The following is a 17,778-nucleotide window of genomic DNA, read 5'->3' as shown; positions in this document are numbered from 1 at the left end:
CTTCCCTCTGCCACAGCTTTCCGGGCCCTTCTGCAGATCCGGGCAGTGAGGAAGAAGCCGGGAGCCCTGTCCCCCGTCTCCTTCAGCCCTGTCCTGGCCCAGAGCATGGACCACGATGAACATTCAGTAAGTGCCTCTTTCTTCTGTGCTGTGGGGTGGAGGCCAGAGAACAGGGGGTTTCTGCAGGAAGCCCCTGCCCATTTTTAGTCTCTCAGTCCGGACGCCCTCAGGCTTTACCCTTCATGTTAGGACAGCTTCGGCTTCCCAGTGGGGCCGCATTGGTCAGAGGCCCTGGGCCTGTGGCCAGAAGGAAGGGCATGGCCAGGCTGTCTGCTTCTCACTGCCTGCCGGCTCTCTGGGCCTCCGTCCTCATCTGGCCGAATGGGGTGACCCAGGCTGGGCCCAGGGAGCCCCGGGTCCTGAGAGTATTGTTGTTTTTGCCGAGAGCAAAGGCCATCTGACGGCACGCAACCCTCCATTGAGTTTGAATGTCTGTCACCATCATTCTACCAGGCCAGATAGCCAGGGCCACCGTATGGGTCCTAGGAGCTGAGGTCTCACCCAGTGGGTGACTATGATCTGTCCTCTCTGTCCACTGAGGGGGGCTGCCCAGCCTGGACACAGGAGAGCGCCTTGGCAGCCACCTACCTCACTTGCTTCCTGGGAAACCGCGAGGTGAGCTTGTTGCACGCAAAGGAGGGGAGACAGACTCAGGCTTCAGGGAGAGAGATGGCTGTCTGGGTCAAGACATCGGCAGAAGATGGAGAGAGATGTAGAGACACAGAAAGAGAAGCAGAGACAGACATGGATAGAGATGAGCAGAGACACAGTCACAGAGACATGGGGAGAGACACATGCAGAGAGGCACTGGGAGAGACACAGAGGAGACACAGACGGGGATGGGACTAGAAAAGTAGGTGCCGAGACACGGCAGAGAGGCACAGCAGAGACAGGAGGGGCTGGCCCAGGTCTTGAGCTCCCAGCCCCGCCCCCGCCCGGCCACAGCCATTGTCTGCCGGTGAGTCTGATGTTGGGATTCAGTGATTCTCAGAGGGAAAGGACCCAAACCCTGTGGTTCGCACACCCGCAAGATGGGCTTCTGCGCTGGTGAGTGTCCCATGTTGGGCCTGTGCAGTGTGTGTGAATATTGGGCCAGTGTTTAAAGGCTGGAAATTTTCCATAAGACTCAGATTTCTGGCTTCTCTTTCAAAATCTGAAGGTCTGGTCTTGCAGCTCAAGCTGATGCAAGGCTGCCTCGGAGGTGGGGTCCCCATCACCCCCACTTTTCCAGGCCAGCCACACTGTGTATTTTGCCTGCTGGGCCCCTGTTGGCATCAGGGCTTACTACTCCCGAAACGGCCCTCCAGTGTATTTAATATTGGGCTTGACTGAGGAACACGGAACATTTTCTCCAGCCATGCAGTTTTAGTAGAGAGAGAAGTTAGCAGTGAGATATGATTTGTTCCTGGGAGAGGAGGGGTGCTCAGGGGTGGACGGTGGGTTTTCTTGTTGCCTGTGTGTGCCCTTCCCAGGCTCTGCCCTGGAGTCTGAGCGGCCGGCCTAACCTTCCCATGTCTGTCCCTCTTATCCAGAGAGTGCCGAGATGGCTCTCACACTACAGGGCGGCCCTGGGTTTGGGTTGTGAGCTTCCCATGCTCCAGAGGGCCGGTGCCTTCCCCTCCAGAGAGTTAAGATAGCCAAATAACGGGCTCTGGTTCTCCACCATGTTCCCTGAATGAGCAATTTGCACCTAGTGGTGTGGAGAACCCAAATTTTCTTCAGTGAGACCTTTACGGTCATTGAGGAATGGGGGTGATTTAGGGCTGATTTTTCTCCCCAGCTTCCTTTAGGAGTTGGACATTGGTGATGAGTTTATGAGACAGTGGCAGACCTCATAGAAGTACGGGGTGGGGTGTCCCTTTCTCGTGCCCAGCGGGGCCCACTTGTGAGGAGCACCTGGCTAGCCTCCTGCCTGTGCTGGCCAGGACCTGCTTCTCGGGGTAACCCAGACGACGGTGGCCAGTGGGACAGGGATGGGCTCTACCAGCGGCATTGCTTCTGGGAGTTGCAAAGATGCCCAGGCCCAGGCCCTACAGAATGTGCACTTGGCCAGGTCCCCAGACCTCATGTGCAGGTTCAGTTTGCCAGGCACAGGCTCACGGCACACCCAGAGGCCAGCAAGCCCGAGACACGCCCCAGCCAGCCAGCTCCAGTGCGGTTTGGGGGATGGCAGTTGTAAAACATATGATTTTTATCTTGACAGTGTCCCTTTAAAAAATCAAAGGCGCACCCCGCCTCACTGGCCAGCAAGAAACCTAAAAGGGAAACAGTAAGTGTGTTTGGCCCTGTGGCCACATCTTTGCCCCGCACCCTGATGATTAAACCAATGACAAGTATGGGAAATCATTTTCACCCCAGGCTAACGTGTTTGGTTAATTTAATCTGTCAAATCCACTCTCCCCAGTCCCGGCGTCCCTGCCCAGGAAGGGAGTTTTGTGGAACAAGCAAAGCTCAAGGTCTGTCGGCAAAAAGCCAGTGTCTTGGATCCCCGCTGCCAGGCGGCAACAGCGCCGGCCTCGGGCTGCCCCTTCTCGCCAGCTCTGCTTCTGCCCGTGGTCCCCAATGGCCTCGTTTCCCTTTTTTTTCTTGCTGGCAGTGGAATGATGTTGGAGGTGGAACTCACTCACCTTGCTTCTAGTTTTTGCAAACAGTCTTCCTCGCGCTTGCTTGTCATCCTGCATCCCCTGCTCTGTCCACCTTGGATGTTAGCTCTTTGGGTCAAGGACTTGGTTTCCTTGCATTTTCCCTGCATCTCAGGGAGCAGGCGGGGGCCTCTGCCTGGAGCCTCTACTGACCCCCATGGCCCCTCAGCAGAACTTAGAGCGGCGGAGGTCACGGGAGGGCCAACCCAGAGAGAGGCTTTTTTCCTCTTTGGAGGATGAGGAGGTTCAAAGCAATTACTGACCTTTCAGTGGAAGGCAGGCTGGGAGCGGATACAGGGCAGCACGGGCCAGGTGGCCAGGGCACTCGGGGAAGCTCTGCCTGGCCCTTCTGCCTTTCCTGGTCCGCAGGGCTGTTCCGTCCCTGAAAGGCAGCTCTCCCTTCCTCCCAGCAGAGCGGGCAGGCGGGCGGGGGTTCACAGTGGGAGCACTGCAGGGCATTGGTCCCTTGCCTTGTCTAGTGAGAGCGAGGCGGGGGGGCTGTCCTGCCTGCGCAGTGGCCTGGGGACCTCACGTCTTCAGCACCCGGGCATCTCCCCACACCTTAACTCTAAAGCAGGACTCAGTCTGTTGATTTGCTCCACTCCCAGCAAGGGGAAGACTGGGTCTGAACCAGAGGTGCCCATTAGAAGCACCTGAAACACACGTCACCTCCAGTGGACACTTGTTTCAGGCACACACAGGGTCTCAAGTTGGGCCAGATGCCTGTGCTGGGCAAAGCTCCCCGCGGGGCCAGGCCCTCCCTGGGCTAGAACACACGCTGCTCCACTGGCCTCTCCCGCCTTCGGCATGGCTTTGCTCTCCACCTGCTCCTGAGCCTCCTTTCTCTCTCTGACCCCTCACTCTCCACCTGTGCCAGGCAGGAACAGAAAGCCAGGTAGGGGCTGGCTGAGACCAGGGGTGGGGAGGGCTCCCAGGTGCCCTCTGGAACAGAAAGCCAGGTAGGGGCTGGCCGAGACCAGGGGTGGGGAGGGCTCCCAGGTGCCCTCTTGCCTTCATCTGGGGCACAGAATGGGCATCCAAGGCCGTGTGCTGCGGCTGATGGCCGAGGGAACCTGGGGAGGGTGTCTGATGCTGCTGCGGTGTTCTTGGCGCCCCTCTGAGGGACGGGGATTTAGATCCCTGGAAGGTGGAGTGGACAGGAGATGGTCAGAAGGCAGGTTCTGGGGAGTAGAACGTCCCTGGGGCACAAGCCCAGCGTCTGGGGCTTTGTGGCCCAGGGCAGCGGGCAGGGAGTGTGGCCGGCCTGTCCCTCACCCACCCTTGTCCCCGCAGAGCTCTGACAGCGTCCCACCTGGCTACGAGCCCATCTCCCTGCTGGAGGCGCTCAACGGCCTTCGGGCCATCTCCCCAGCCATCCCATCAGCCCCCCTCTATGAGGAGATCACCTACTCAGGCGTCTCGGATGGCCTGTCCCAGGCCAGTTGTCCACTTGCTGGGATCGATCGAATCCTGGAAAGCAGCCACCAGAAGGGCAAGCCGAGGAGCAGATCCCCTGACAGGTGAGGCTGATGCCAGGATTCCCTCTGGGGGTGGTACGTGGGAACCACCCACCCGCTCTGTGGCGGGGCTTGGGGAAATGCATGGTGTCGTGGAGGCAGGGCAAAGCCGGGGGGCGCCGGGGTGGCTCAGTTTGTCGTCTGACTTCGGCTCAGGTCATGGTCTCTGAGTCCTAGGATTGGGCTCTGGGCTCAGTGGGGAATTGGTTTGAGATTCTCTCCCTCTCCCTCTGTTCCCCCTCTGCCCCGCCCCATCCCTCTCCATTTGCATGCATTCATGCGGTCTCCCCACCCGCCCCATAGACTGATTGATTGATTGATTAATTTTTTGAAAAAGTGCAAAGCAGGTGTATGTGTGGGTTTAGTTTTAGAACTTTTTTTGGGTGATTTCACTAGAATGACTCACAGAATCAGTAGCAGGTTAGGTTATGGATAAAGGTTACAGCAAAGTAGAGAGAGCAAAGCAGCTGGAAAGATGCGCTGGTGGAGCCCAGAGGTGCCCAGCATCCCACCCCGTCCCAGGCCACACAGGACATGGCGGGAGCCCGTGGAGTCTCAGGGTCGCAGGATTTTCTGGGGGCTGGTCACGTGGGCACATCCTGCTGTGTGAGCAGCAGTGGCAGTCAAACCTGGGCCACCACGAAACCAGGCACATGATGTTGCCCTGGTTATGCCTGAGAAGCAGAGGGTCCAGTCACGATCCCCCTGGACAGTGCGAGACAGGTGACCAGCCTTCTGTGTTAAGCCTCTTTTCACATGTGCTGTTTATTTTATTTTTTAAATTTAAATCTAAGTTAGTTAACCTATAGTGTGTTATTAGATTCAGGGTAGAGGTCGATGACTCACCCGTTGCCTGTAACACCCAGTGCACGTTCCGTCACGTGCCCTTAATGCCCGTCACCCAGTTACCCTGTCCCCCCACTCCCTTCCCTCCAGCAACCCGCAGCTGGTTTCCTAGGGTTTAGAGTTTCTTTTGGTTTGTTTTCCTCTCTGATTTTATCTTATTTTTCTCTCCCTTCTCCTACATTCATCTGTTTTGTTTCTTAAATTGCACACATAAAGGGAATCATGGGATAATTATCTTTCTCTGACTTATTTTGCTTAGCTTAATATTCTCTAGTTCTCTCTTGTGTGCTGTGGTTTTAAGAAAAGTAAAGGCGGACGTTCTGTAAAACAGGCCTGGCCCCTGTGATTACACACGTGGCAGGGGCCCTCCAGATAGAGAAAGAAGTGTGGGGGTGTCTCCTGCTGCCCCCCACCCCAGGGGTACCATCATGATGCTCTCCTCTGGAAACACGGAGCCGTGTGCAGGCCCGTGCAAGCACGCACCGGGGATGGCCTCCGGGTCCAGCCCGCCGTTGTGCCTGCTGGCGTCCTGCTGTGCACCCGCCTCCCCACAGGTGGCACTGGCTTTGGTGGGTTGGCATTTATCATCCACATGCCCTCCACCCCGTCTTGTCTGTCCCCAGCACCCTGCGGTCTCCGTCGTCCCCCATCCACGAAGAGGATGAAGAGAAGCTGTCCCAGGACTCGGACGCCCCTCCCCCGCTGAGTGGGGTGGGCCTGGCGCTCAGCAGCTCCCCCGAGGTGAGGCCCACCGTCACCCCGGCCCCGCCGCCTGTCCGTGGGCCCCAGACCTGTGGCCAGGGCCCCCCTCCACCGCTTGCTCGCGTGGCAGCAACCTTGGCTGGTTTCCTCATCTGTGGGGTGGGTCCTGTTTCGGGGGCTGCTGGGGCTCCTGCTGTGCGGGAAGTCCTGGGCCAGTGGCACCAGAGCTGCAGCCACACATTGTCCTTGTTTCCCAGAGCTTCGTAACGGAGGAGGCGGACGAGGCAGCGGCATTAAAGCAAGGTAAGCCCTCTCCTCAGGAGCACGTTCGGGCCTCCCCAGCGGCTCTGCCAGAGGCTTCTGGAGGGTAGCTCTTCAGAGCGCACTGGCTCCCCTCCTGGAGGTCATGAGTTCCTTACTGCAGGACCTCCCAGAGGACAGCCCCCGGCCCTCCTGGTTTTCCTTCCACACCCAGCCAGCACATAGTAGTGGCGGTTAGCTGCTCATGCAGGTCCCCTACGGGCTGCCCAGCTGGCACCTGGAGAGACCCAGGGTTCCTCCTGAGGCCAGAGGCTGGACAGTGGGGTGCAGGTGCCTAGCTCAGTCAGGCCCCTCCTCCGCGTGTCCCTGTGTCCCGTGGAAGGGGCCATGCACCTCTCCGTGGAGAGTTTAGCACAGAGTAGCCTGCTGGGTCCTGAGTCCAGCTGCCACTGGTGGGCACTGGGCTCTGTGTGGGGCGTGACCCCTACCTGACCTCACACTGGTTGTGGGATATGATGAGGTGCTCCGTCTCCCAGCTGGGGAGGTGTCATCCCACCACCAACCCAGTCATTCCTCCAGGTTGGGGTGGCTGGAGGCCCAAAGCCATTTAATTGGGAGGTGACAGAGGCAGGAAGTAGCCCTGGCTGGCTGGCTGGCTGGCTGGCTCCCAGGCCTGCAGCATGGTAAGGACCCCAAAGTAACCTGCAGCCACTCCCTTGCCAGGAGGTTCCCCAGTCAGCATTGTACCGCGGTGACCCGCATCCACCCTGGGAGTGGCTCCCCGCCCCCAGCGTGTGGGGCCTGCCTGCAGGTTGCTGGGCCTTGGGGCCTTGGGTCTGGGTGTAAGTGTTGGTGCCCAGGGCAGGGTGCCTGGTCTGGGTGTCCTCACGTCCTGCCTCTTTGGCCTGAGCTCCCCCACCTCAGCCTGGGCCTGAGCCTCTCCCAACACTCCTGCCTGCCTCCCTGCGCAGAGCAGGTGCCCAGACTGTGTGGCTCCCCTCTGTGCCCGTCACAGGGCCTAGGCCCCGCTTCTGCAGAGGGGACCTCCCCCTGAGGACACCCTGGGCAGCCCTGGGCACTGCTGTGTGAGAGTGAGGTGGCCGCGCTAGCTGCCCCCTGCAGGGTGTGTGGCCCAGCTGGAAGGATAAAGATAAACAGGAGATATTAAACTTATTACCATTTCTCGGGTGTATAATGTGTTTAATTTTTAATTTTAATTTTTATTTTTATTTATGACAGTCACACACACAGAGAGAGAGAGAGAGAGAGAGGGGCAGAGACACAGGCAGAGAGAGAAGCAGGCTCCATGCACCGGGAGCCCGATGTGGGATTCGATCCCGGGTCTCTAGGATCGCGCCCTGGGCCAAAGGCAGGCGCTAAACTGCTGCGCCACCCAGGGATCCCATATAATGTGTTTATAATGAAAAACAGAAGCCCCGAGCTGGAGTTGGGAGAGAAGGGTAGTAAAGAAAAGCAAACCTTTGCCTCTCAGGCCTAGAGGGCGGAGGAGGGTGTCAGGGTAGGGTCTGGCCCCCAGTGGCTGCAGAGCCCTTAGGCAGGAAAGACAGGCTCCTGGGGGTCCTGACCAGAGGGACAGTGGCCACCTTCTGCCTCTGGGCCTCTGACCTGCCCTCTCCTCTGCAGGGAGCCGAGTGCCGTCCATCGAGAACGTCCTACAGGACGGCAGCCCTGAGCCCTGCAGCCATGGCCAGCCCCGCCTGCCAGCTGATATCTACCTGCCAGGTAACAGCATTCGGCAGCTGAACTGGGGGGAGTGTGGTGTACTGTCACCATCGCATGGACCTTGGGGCCCACCGGGCCAGGGGGCAGTGCGGTGACTATCCCCGTGGAGCTAGGGGTCTGCTCTGACTGCTTAGGGAGGGGCTGGCCTGTTGGGAGCCCAGGTGTCTCCCTGGCTTTGCCCATATTCCTTCTGTCAACCCCAAAGCACAGCCAGGCCCCGGCTCTACAGCCCCCCACCCTCCGCTGAGACTCTTTGGTGCAGAGCCTGTGCCTGAGGCCCCTTTGCACCCTGGAGCCAGGTCTGTGTCGGGAAGGCAGGAGAAGCTGGTCCTTCTCTCCATCTCCTGCTTGGGCCCGGTGGGCAGACCTAGTCCCACTGGAATCTCCCACTCTTCCTTCGTCCGTGGGTACAGCAGGCCCTGTTTGGGTGCCCCAGCAGCAGGGCCTCTGCCCAGGGAGCTATAGACAGAAAGCTGCACGCCGGGGCCTGATGCTGGCCCCCAGCCCTCTACCACCTGCCTGGGGGGCCGATGAGTGCTCACAGGGTGCAGGTGAAGCCGTGCATCCCAGGCCGGTGCTGGGAGGACGGGTGGGGCCAGGCGCCTGCAAGGCCCAAGGGCAGTGGGGAGAGGTCTTATTGCTCTGCCCCCTTTCCCTTTTTTTTTTTTCTTTTTGTTTTTAAAGATGTATTTGTCTATTCATGAGAGACACAGAGGAAGAGGCAGAGACACAGGCAGAGGGAGAAGCAGGCTCCCTGCGGGGAACCCGATGCAGGACTCGATCCCAGGACCCTGGGATCACACCCTGGGCTGAAGGCAGATGCTCAACCACTGAGCCACCCAGGTGTCCCTCTGGCCCAATTTCCAGAGGCCTCTGTCCCCCGCCTCCAGCTCCTCTCTCTGCTCCTCAGGGTCAAGATCCTCAGCTTGAAGTACTAAGCTCCAGAGATGGGGGACAGGACTTGGGGCTCTGAGACTTGTGCCTGCTGCCTGTTAAGATACCATCTAAGGTCCGATATGAAGATAAATAGCCACGGTGCCCTCAGAAAGTCAGGCTCCTGCCTTGTGGCTAGGAAGACCTTTGCCCCCCGCCTGCCCCAGGACTCACTGCTGCTCAGTTCCCGGTGACCTGACCTGTGCCTCGGGCCTGGCTGTGATGTGCTTTGGTGTGAAGGTGTCTCTTGTCCCACCCGCCCCAGCTGGACAAGCAGTGGCCTGTGCAGACAGGGTCCCTATAGCCCAGAGGGTGGCCCGTCACCAGGTGTAGGAAGGCAGGGTCATATGTTTATCCGCACTCGGGGGCCTACCCAGAGAGACCCATGGGTGAAAGCCATGCCTAGGACCAGTATTCCATAGAGTAACACAATTCCAGTAAGTTCTTTCAAGGAACTTCAAGGATTTCCTTATAATTACAAGCTTGGGGGGATGGGGAGAGCCCATAGAGGGACTTCCTAGAACCACGAGTGGGAGTTGTGGTCCTATGGTTGAGGAGGCACCTTGGACCCCCCCGCCCCCCCGGCAGTGCTACCCCCTCGCTGCCAGCGTGTCTGCAGGTCAGGACAGGCCGCAGCCGCTGGGCTCTGCCCACAGGTGACACCAGGCTCTCTGGCTCTGTCACCCCTACCCTAGGCCAGTGACGTGGCCACCTTCAGCTCCACGGAGGGGGCGGGAAGCACGTTGGCTGTGCAGGTGATAAAGGAGAGGCGGAAATCCGTGTTCGGGGGCAGCAGAAGGCAGTGTCCGGCCACGGGGCATAAGGAGGCAGCTCTGGGGCCCGCGACTCACCTGGTTGTGCCCCCCTGCACGGGTGCCTCGTGGGTTAGCATCTGGAGCCCGGTCCTCACGAGCGCTGCCGACTGTACCTGGCGGGGCAGGGGGAGGCCGGGGTCCTCACAGACGTGCACACCTTTACAAGCATATGTGTACCTGTCTTCCTTTATTCCCGTGCCAGAACCTTTTCTCCTGCTACTGGCTCTTGCTCAGCAGAGATCCTAAACGTCTTTCCCACATGCATGTGTTCAAGAGCGGGAACGAGCACATGGGTGTGTTCATTCTTGGTAACAGCTGCACGGCTGTCCCCTGGTGGATGGGCACAGTTGAGCGAACATTAGGTTCTTACTGTGGGTGGGGGGATAAGGAGGTCGGGCGAGGGAACCTGGATGCTGGAAGCGGCGAGCCTGGGGGGCGGGGGGCCCCTCCCTGGGTCCACCCTCCGCCAGGTGAGCCCCGCCTGCCCCAGGCCCTGCCCTGTGAGTGCTTCTCCGGGCTGAGCGCCTCTGCGTTGCACTGTGGCCCAGTTCTCCTTTGTTTTGGCACATTGGTCTGTGTGGGCATCGTGTCTCATGTGTCCCCCCGGGGCATCTCGTCCTGAAGCAGTGCATTTGCTGCGGGATGTGCTGTCTGTGTGAGTGCTTTGCTAACTGAGCTTCTCTCCTCCTCCGCACAGCCCTGGGGCCTGACTCCTGCTCTGTTGGTATAGAGGAGTAAGCTGGTACGTGATCGCCTTCGTACGTGTTGTGGGGTGGCTCTGAGGGGCGTCCCTGACCGTGCTGGAGCAGGACCAGCTGCCTCTCCCTCTCCTACTCCCTTCCTGGGGGTTCCTGCCCCTTTTCTGGGTTTCTTCCACGTCCATGTCTTCCCTGGGGTCCTGGATTCTGAATCCAGAGCTCTCCAAACGTGCTACACCTTCACCCCGAAGAGGTGGTCCTGGGGGGTCTGACATCGGTGGACTTTTTCTGTCTGGACTCAGTGGCCCAGCCACGCTTTTCTATTCTAGCCTTTAGAATCCCAGGAATGGTGACTTAGCCCTTGCTGAGACCCCACCCCCCTGTTGCTGCTGATTAGCCTGTTCCCCAGCCTGCCTGTGGAACCTTCCAGAACACCAGCACATGCTGAAATCAGCCTGTTAGGAGGCCATGTGAGGTTGACCCTTGGCCTGAGCAGGAGATGCCCTCCACCTGGGTGACCTTGGCAGGTGGTTCCAAGAGCACCAGCAAAACCGGCCAGTGTGTTTAAGACCCTCTTCCCTTCTTCACATGATGGTAGCGGCTCTGGGAAGTCTGGCCATGGAGGACCTGGTGCCTTCGGTGGCCCGTGCTTTCCCAGACGCGTGTGGGCTGGGGCGCTGCAGCCGGACTCCGGCCGTCCTGGCAGCCCTGCTGGGAGACGCGCCCCAGGCTGCTGTGCGGCCCTCCTGCAGGCCAGCCGTCCTGAGCTTCGGTGTCTGTCCACTCATGACAGCTGCTCTTGTGTCCCCGCACAAACCTCTCCTGTCCTCCTTGAATGTTTCGTCTGACGAATCTTCCCCTCTGTTCAAATAGGGCCCAACGCTTTTATAAAGTCGGCTCCGGCCTCCATGTGAGTGGATGTTGAGTGTTGTGATCTAGGTGAAACTTCCAGAAGTAGACAGTACACAGAGGTCAGGCTGAGCTGCAGAGAGCGGTTTTGCCTGCGGGCTGCATAGCACAGCTGACGCCCTGCACGAAGCCACAGACCCTAAGAAAACAGTTTGTCCCCCTCGGGGTCTGTGTCACAGGTGACAGGTGGCAGAGGGCTCCGCTCCTTGGTTTGCTATGTGACGGAGCCCGTGTCCGGGGGCGGGCGGCCGGCAGCCGTCCCTCTGTGGCCCTGACAGTTGTGCCGGTCGCTCGCCACTGCAGGCCTGTGTCACAGCCGCACCCACGCCCTGGGGTGCACGCTGGGTCCAGGGACAGAGCGCCTCGAGGCATCGGGGGCAGCAGCGCGATCGTGGCGGAAGGGGCCTCTGAAGAAGGCGGGAGGGGCTCCGGGGACCCTCTGAGCGTGACGCGCACGCGGGGCCTGCGTCCTGGCCTCAGTGGTGACCACAGCGCTGGTCACGTCCCCGGAAGCCCGGACCAGGCGAGGGGGAGACCCGGGGGCAGGACGCACGGCGCCCCGTTACATTCTACTCTGGGGCATCGGCTAGTGCCAGTGTCCTGGATGTGCTCCCAGAGAGACAGGCCGCCCTTACTTCGCTGGGGCTGCACTTCCGGGGCTCTGGGTGGCCTGGCTGCACTTCCGGGGCTCTGGGTGGCCCTACCCCCGGGAAGGGGGGGCACGGTCGGCAGACACTGAGCGGGACGGATGAGGTGGGCAACTTGGCCCAGCGTGACCGCTTCTCCCTCTGCTCCTGCCTGCAGGATGGTCCACCTCCATGGAGCCGCCCCACAGCCTCCGTACCACTGGCCCACCCCGGCCTGTGCTTGGTGGCCCCAGTCCTGACCCTGGGGCCACTGAGCTGACCCCACTCTGAGAGCCTGGCCAGGCTGGCGGCGTGGAGCGCCTAGCTCCCCAGACTCTGCCGAGGGGCCGCCAGATTCCAGCGTGACCCCTGGCCTCTCCCGTCTTGCACGCTCTGCGTGGCCACTGGCTCCAAGGGGCCATCCGACCCTTGATCGAAGAGCACAGTGGACGGTCTCCTCTGACAAATTCCTTTTTCTACAGTTGATGTATTTGTAAATGGTACAAGATGAAGGACTGCAGCTTTCTGTTCTGGGGTCTCCCCTGCCCGCCCCGTTGGCTGAGTGGCCGGGCCTGGTGGCTGACCACCCACGTGCAGCCTGGATCAGCTTCTCCGAGCACCCCAGCTCTTGGGGCCCTGACATCCCAAGAACTCAACCCAAATTCTCAGAAGAAAAGTGTATTGGTGGGTGAGGAGTTACCCTCCCGGGAGATGTCACAGGGGCCTTGTTGCCGGAAGACGGAAGGAAGTGGGGGCTGAGTCACACTCAGTGAAGGAAACAGTGCCTGTCCCCAACCCCCTGCGCGCGCCTATGTCCTTGGCAGCCTGTCTGTGCCCTCTGCTGCTGCTTCCCCTTCCCGGGCCAGTCGGGGGCGGGGCTGCCCCCCAAACTCCCCCACCCCCCGACCTAGGGGCACAGGCGCTGAACACAGGCCATCTGCGGCCGTCGGTGGCGGAGCGCCCGGCCCTCTCTTTCCCGCACCTTCTCTGAAGCGGCAGTGCCCATGTGGCAGGTCCCTCTGCTGGGCTAGTGCCCCAGGGAGGGATCTGAGCAGTCCCCACTCCCTCTTTACCCCTGGAATGTCACTTGGTTTCTCTTTGACCTAGCCTGTCTGGGGTCCCCGTGGTGGACCTGCCTGGGGGAGGCACATGGCACATCCCATCTGAGGTGACCTTGCTTTTGTTTTTAAAGCAAAACTTCTTAGGCAACAGACAGGTGAAGGGGGCTGCACAGCTCCCTGGGGCGGGGGTGCAGAGGGCCACTTCCTCAGGAGCCACCCTGGGAAGGACAGGTCTGGGGCAGCCAGCAGTCCGTGGGGTCCTGTGCCCCACCCCAGCACCCTCCCTGTGGCTCGTCCGGCTGGGTGCCAGGGAGAAACCAGCAGGAGAGGACTCGTCTTCTCTCCAGGGGAGCCTGGGAGCAGAGCGCTGCCTACCCGCAGCTCTCCGGGCTCAGGCCAGCTCTTTCCCCACCACTCGTACCCCGCCTCCCCGCCTGCGTACACATTGGGGGCACACGCCCGAGTGCACGCCCCAAGTGCAGGCCCATGCGTGGGCTGGCCGCGCCCGCCCGCCCCCCCCCCCCCCCCCCCCGCCAACCCTGGCCTCTTGCCATTGGTATTGGTGCCAGTAATCTGTTTGAAGGCCGGGATGCAGACTGGCCTTGGACTACATGTGCTATCATTTGACGTACTCTGATTGGCTAGTTTTTGTTCGTTTTTACTGTATATTTATAGTAATAAAATCCTGCAGCAATATCTGGTCCGCTCCTTCCTCTGCGCATTGCACCAAGGGACATCCGCAGTTCCTTGGTCTGGAGGCGGGACAGCGAGTGGCTCACGGCAGCTCTGACGTGTGGCTGTGGCCCCCACTTCTGGGTGTGAGGTCAGTGACACGTGACTTGAAGAGGGCGAGCGTGCATGACATGGTATGTGAGGCACGCGAGCTGCTGCTTATCACAACTGTGGTCATTGTGCCGACTCTGGGTCGGGGCGAAGCGCACTCTGGGGACGCGGCCTGCCCTCTGAGCAATGGGCTCCTTGTCTTGGTCACTGATCCCTCCCGCAGATCCTTACTGGGCACCCCTGTGCTGGGGTGCGGGAGGGCCCACCCAGGCAAGGTGCAGGCCGCTGCGAGTCTGTGTCCTAGGCAGTGACACTGAGCAGGTAATCAGAGCCGCCCCAGGCTTGGTGACTGGGGAAGTCAGCTGGTGACATGCTGGAGCTACATGGGGTGCTTCCCAGGTGGTGGAGGAGGGCTTCTCCAAGGAGGCGTTTCGTCTGAGCCCTGGAGGGTGCCTGGGCAGCCGGCACAGCAAGTGCAAAAAGAGGCCCTGGGGCCAGAGTGAGCCTGTGTGACCGCTGAGCCCTGGTGGCTCTGGTCGCTGGAGTATCAGAATAGAGGGGTGGGGAGTGCAGGTGCCGCAGGGCCTCGTGGGGACGGAGTTTTATTCTGGGTACAGTCAGCGGTTTTTGTCCGGCTCTCTCCGGCTGTCGTGCGGAATGGATTAGAGGCCCCGGCCCAGCGAGCGGCCCCCAGGAGGGAAAGTAGCTGGTGCCCGAGGCCCGGGCCGCACTGTCCCCCCGACTCGGGACCTCAGTGGGGACACCGCTGTCCTCTGCCAGCTGGTCCATGATGCCCCGAAGCAGGCTGCCATCCTCCGCCCTGCATCGCAGCGGCTCCCTCGGCATTTCTTTCCCTAAGATTGTATATATTATTCAGGAAAGACACAGGAAGAGACAGGAGGAGGGGGAAGGCCGCTCCCGCAAGGAGCCCGATGCGGGACTTGATCCGGGACCCCGGGACCCCGGGACCGAGCCCGGAGCCCAAGAGCCCAAGGCAGGCGCTCAGCCCTCTGCGCTCCCGCCAACGGGCCAGAGCCGCGTGGGGCTGGGGCGTGCAGAGCCTCCCCTCTGCCTCCTGCCCCTGCCAGCCGCGGCCGCCCGTGGGAGGCCTGACCGCGGGGCCCGTGGGTCCCCGCAGCGCTCGCCCGGTCCCTGCCCGGCCCTGGGCGCCCACCCCGGGGTGCGGGTGTGGCCCCTCCGGCCCGCGGCTCCGCGCCCGCCCCGAGAGGAAGCAGAGGTCTGGGCGGGCCCTGAGCGGGCCCCCTCGGGGACGCTGCCACCCCCCGACCCGGGCGGCGCCCGCGGGGCTTCCTGCTGTGCACGCCGGGACGGGGCTGCGGGCTGGCGCCCCGGCCCCGCCCCGGTCCTGCCCCGGCGCGGGGCGCCCTGACACCTGCACCGCACTTGGTCCGACTGGGAGGATGCACGGGCCCGGCTGGCCTGGGCGGAGCTCGGGCGCCGCGGTCCCGGGGCCCGGGGCGAGCGCGGCCCCGCCCTTTGCACACGCCCCTTCGGCGCCGCAAGGACGCGCCGGCGCGGCGGGGGGGCGGGGCCGGGGCGCGGCGGCCCGCGGATTGGCCGGGCGCGGCAGGGGCGGGGCCGCGCATGCACTTAAGCGGCGGCGCTCCGGCCGCGGCGGGGTCGTGTCAAGATGTCGGCGGCGGTGCCGGAGCTGAAGCAGATCAGCCGGGTGGAGGCCATGCGCCTGGGGCCGGGCTGGAGCCACTCGTGCCACGCCATGCTGTACGCCGCCAACCCCGGGCAGCTGTTCGGCCGCATCCCCATGCGCTTCTCGGTGCTGGTGAGGACGCGGGCGGGCGGCGGGCGGGCAGGCGGGCGGCGGGGACGGGGACGGGGCGCCGCTCCCCCCGCGCCCGTGACCCGCGCTCCTTGCAGATGCAGATGCGCTTCGACGGGCTGCTGGGCTTTCCCGGGGGCTTCGTGGACCGGCGCTTCTGGTCTCTGGAGGACGGTCTGAACCGGGTGCTGGGCCTGGGCCTGGGCTGCCTGCGCCTCACCGAGGCCGACTACCTGAGCTCCCACCTGACCGAGGGCCCGCACCGCGTCGTGGCGCACCTGTACGCACGGCAGCTGACGCTGGAGCAGCTGCACGCCGTGGAGATCAGCGCGGTGCACTCGCGCGACCACGGCCTGGAGGTGGGGCCGCCGCCCGGGCCCCGCCCCCCGCCCCGGGGTTTGGCTCTGGCCCCGCGGAAGGCACCGATGGGTAACACGTCCCCCGGAGGGTCCCCTGGCCGGGCTGGGCGGGGTGTCGCTGTGCAGCCTTGGGGCGGGCAGAGGGACGGGGGGCCGGGGCTGGGGTTCCCTCGGGGCTGTGTTCCATCTGCCTTGCTGCCTGCCATTGCCAATCCTGGGAGTGGGGAGTGGGATCGGTGGGGGGATGGGCTGGGGTGGTGCCTGCGGGGGGCGGGGGGACGGGCCGGGATCTCATGGTTGTTATGGTTCCGGGGGGCCGGGAGGCACCTGTGAAGGGGGAGCATGGGGTGTGAGCCGGGGACCTCCTGCCAGCGGACGGGGGCTGGGACTGGAGTGCAGCAGAGGGCGGAAGGTGCATGGGGTCGGCTCTGACACTCGCCTGGGGCAGAGGGGCCGCACCGCTCCCAGGGCCCCGCTCGCTGCCGCCTCACCAGACCCTGCGGGGCCTCTCATTACAGCCTCTGCAATCTGGCTGCCCCTCTGCTAGGGCCGAACCATGGGTGGGGGTCCCGGGCCCACTCCCGTCTCCTCTCCGTGCAGGTGCTGGGGCTTGTGCGAGTCCCCCTTTACACCCAGAAGGACCGAGTCGGTGGCTTTCCCAACTTCCTGAGCAACGCCTTTACCAGCACCGCCAAGTACCAGCTGCTCTTCGCTCTCAAGGTGCTCAACATGATGCCTGAGGAGAAGCTGGCTGAGGCCTTGGCTGCTGCCACCGAGAAGCAGAAGAAAGCCCTGGAGAAGCTCCTCCCATCTTCCTCCTGAGGTTGGGTCTATGTGGAGTGTCTCTTGCCCTAAACTCCTGGGAGAGTGTCTCCCGTGCGTGCACTTACACCGTATCCTGGCTGCACCGGGCAAGGGGGCATCTCGTCCTCCCCTGCCCGGAGCAGCCACAGGGTGGCAGCCAGATTACGGGGAAGCCACCCTGGTCAGTTGTGGCTCAGGACATCCTCTCCTACCCTAAGGCTCAAACTCTCCTCCACAGGAGTTGGGTTGGTGGATGTATCACCCATTTATCGGGGTGGGTAGATGGACACAGACCACTGAAAAGTCGGTTTATTCTTGTGGAGCTGCCCGGAGTCCTGTCACCAGCCAGCCCCGCGGCCGAGAAGCTGGCTCGGCTCAGGATGTCCTACTGTTAATATTGGTGGTTGTTAGCCTTACTTGGTAAATTTTTTCTATGGTGTGTGACCTGAGTGTGAGGTTTCAAGGCCCCTTCACCTCACTGGGACTTAGTCTCCAGGGTTAGTTGGGGCCATAAGGCCCAGCTGTAGCTGGAGTTGTTGAAAGAGGACAGGAAAGGCCCTTCTTGGCTGCTCCGTGTGGATCTCTGGTCCTGGTCACAGGCCTGGGGCTGGGTGTATGGGGGCAGGGGGTCCTCTTCTCCCCACCCTCCCACCCCGGGGCCTTAAGGGCGGGAGCCAGGCCCAAGAGCTCCTTTCGGCATGGAGTGGACACAGGCCTCCCAGCCCAGGTGGACGTGCCATCACTTCCCTGGGGTGGCTGTGGTGCCGCCGGCACAGGCCTCTCTCTGGGGCTTCTGGCTGCACCTGGGCTGAGCCCAGCTCACTGCTTTCCTTGGCTTTGAAAGCCTCCCTTTCTCCATTTCCAGCACAGTCTGCAGGCAGCTCCAGGACATGGGAAGCACTGGCCGAGTGTGGAGAATGACATCAGCAGAGCCGCCACGGACAGGAAGGTCAGCACTGGCAGTCTCTCTCCTGTGGCCCTATATGTCTGGAAAGACTCCTCTGTGAAGCTAACAGAGTTTCCACAATACCTGCTTGGCCTGGTAAGGAAAGCTGTGCTCTGGCCCTGCCTGAGCGTCTGTTCCACCTTAGAGCCTCGATGAAGTGGCCAGCACGTGCGGGCAAAGGCGCTTCATTCTGTAAATAAAACAGCTGTACCTTGTTCCTCTCTTCCTTCCTTGGGGCTGCGGTGTGCACCACTCTTCAGTTGCTTTTGTAGAAT

General features: G+C 61.8%; 2 protein-coding genes across 13 annotated transcripts in view; both read left to right on the top strand.

Moving 5' to 3' along the window:
- Positions 1–13,509, top strand: part of MGRN1 (mahogunin ring finger 1) — a 60,705-nt gene extending 47,196 nt beyond the window's left edge. Inside the window, exons 11-20 of one of the 10 annotated variants that reach the window (XR_007411031.1) lie at positions 17–126; positions 601–675; positions 2,264–2,329; positions 3,996–4,222; positions 5,689–5,806; positions 6,025–6,070; positions 7,673–7,771; positions 8,682–9,812; positions 10,217–10,261; positions 10,547–11,131. Coding sequence is in view for 9 of the 10 variants with exons in the window: in XM_025416650.3 (XP_025272435.1) it covers positions 17–126; positions 601–675; positions 2,264–2,329; positions 3,996–4,222; positions 5,689–5,806; positions 6,025–6,070; positions 7,673–7,771; positions 11,931–12,043 (854 nt within the window). In the remaining variant the exon portion in view is untranslated. The other 9 variants (XM_025416651.3, XM_025416652.3, XM_025416650.3 and 6 more) reach the window with 9 other exon arrangements.
- Positions 13,510–15,199: 1,690 nt separating this feature from the next.
- NUDT16L1 (nudix hydrolase 16 like 1) lies at positions 15,200–17,718 on the top strand. Of its 3 annotated transcripts, none has more exons than XR_003124027.3 (4): positions 15,200–15,397; positions 15,493–15,823; positions 16,354–16,576; positions 17,423–17,718. XR_003124027.3 is itself a non-coding variant. In XM_025416649.2 (4 exons), the coding sequence occupies exons 1-3, from the start codon at positions 15,248–15,250 to the stop codon at positions 16,573–16,575; spliced, it is 633 nt and encodes a 210-aa protein (XP_025272434.1). In that variant the 5' UTR covers positions 15,203–15,247; the 3' UTR covers position 16,576; positions 17,423–17,718. The 3 variants fall into 3 exon arrangements, 2 of the variants coding, with proteins under 2 accessions (XP_035573168.1, XP_025272434.1); XM_025416649.2 differs by having other exon boundaries at positions 15,203–15,397; positions 15,493–15,753; XM_035717275.2 differs by lacking the exon at positions 15,493–15,823 and having other exon boundaries at positions 15,201–15,397.
- Positions 17,719–17,778: the final 60 nt, after the last annotated feature.

This window comes from Canis lupus, chromosome 6 (assembly GCF_003254725.2).
Source record: "Canis lupus dingo isolate Sandy chromosome 6, ASM325472v2, whole genome shotgun sequence".
In the NCBI taxonomy this organism is placed as follows: domain Eukaryota; kingdom Metazoa; phylum Chordata; class Mammalia; order Carnivora; family Canidae; genus Canis; species Canis lupus.
This window is presented reverse-complemented; position numbering and strand designations above follow the sequence as displayed.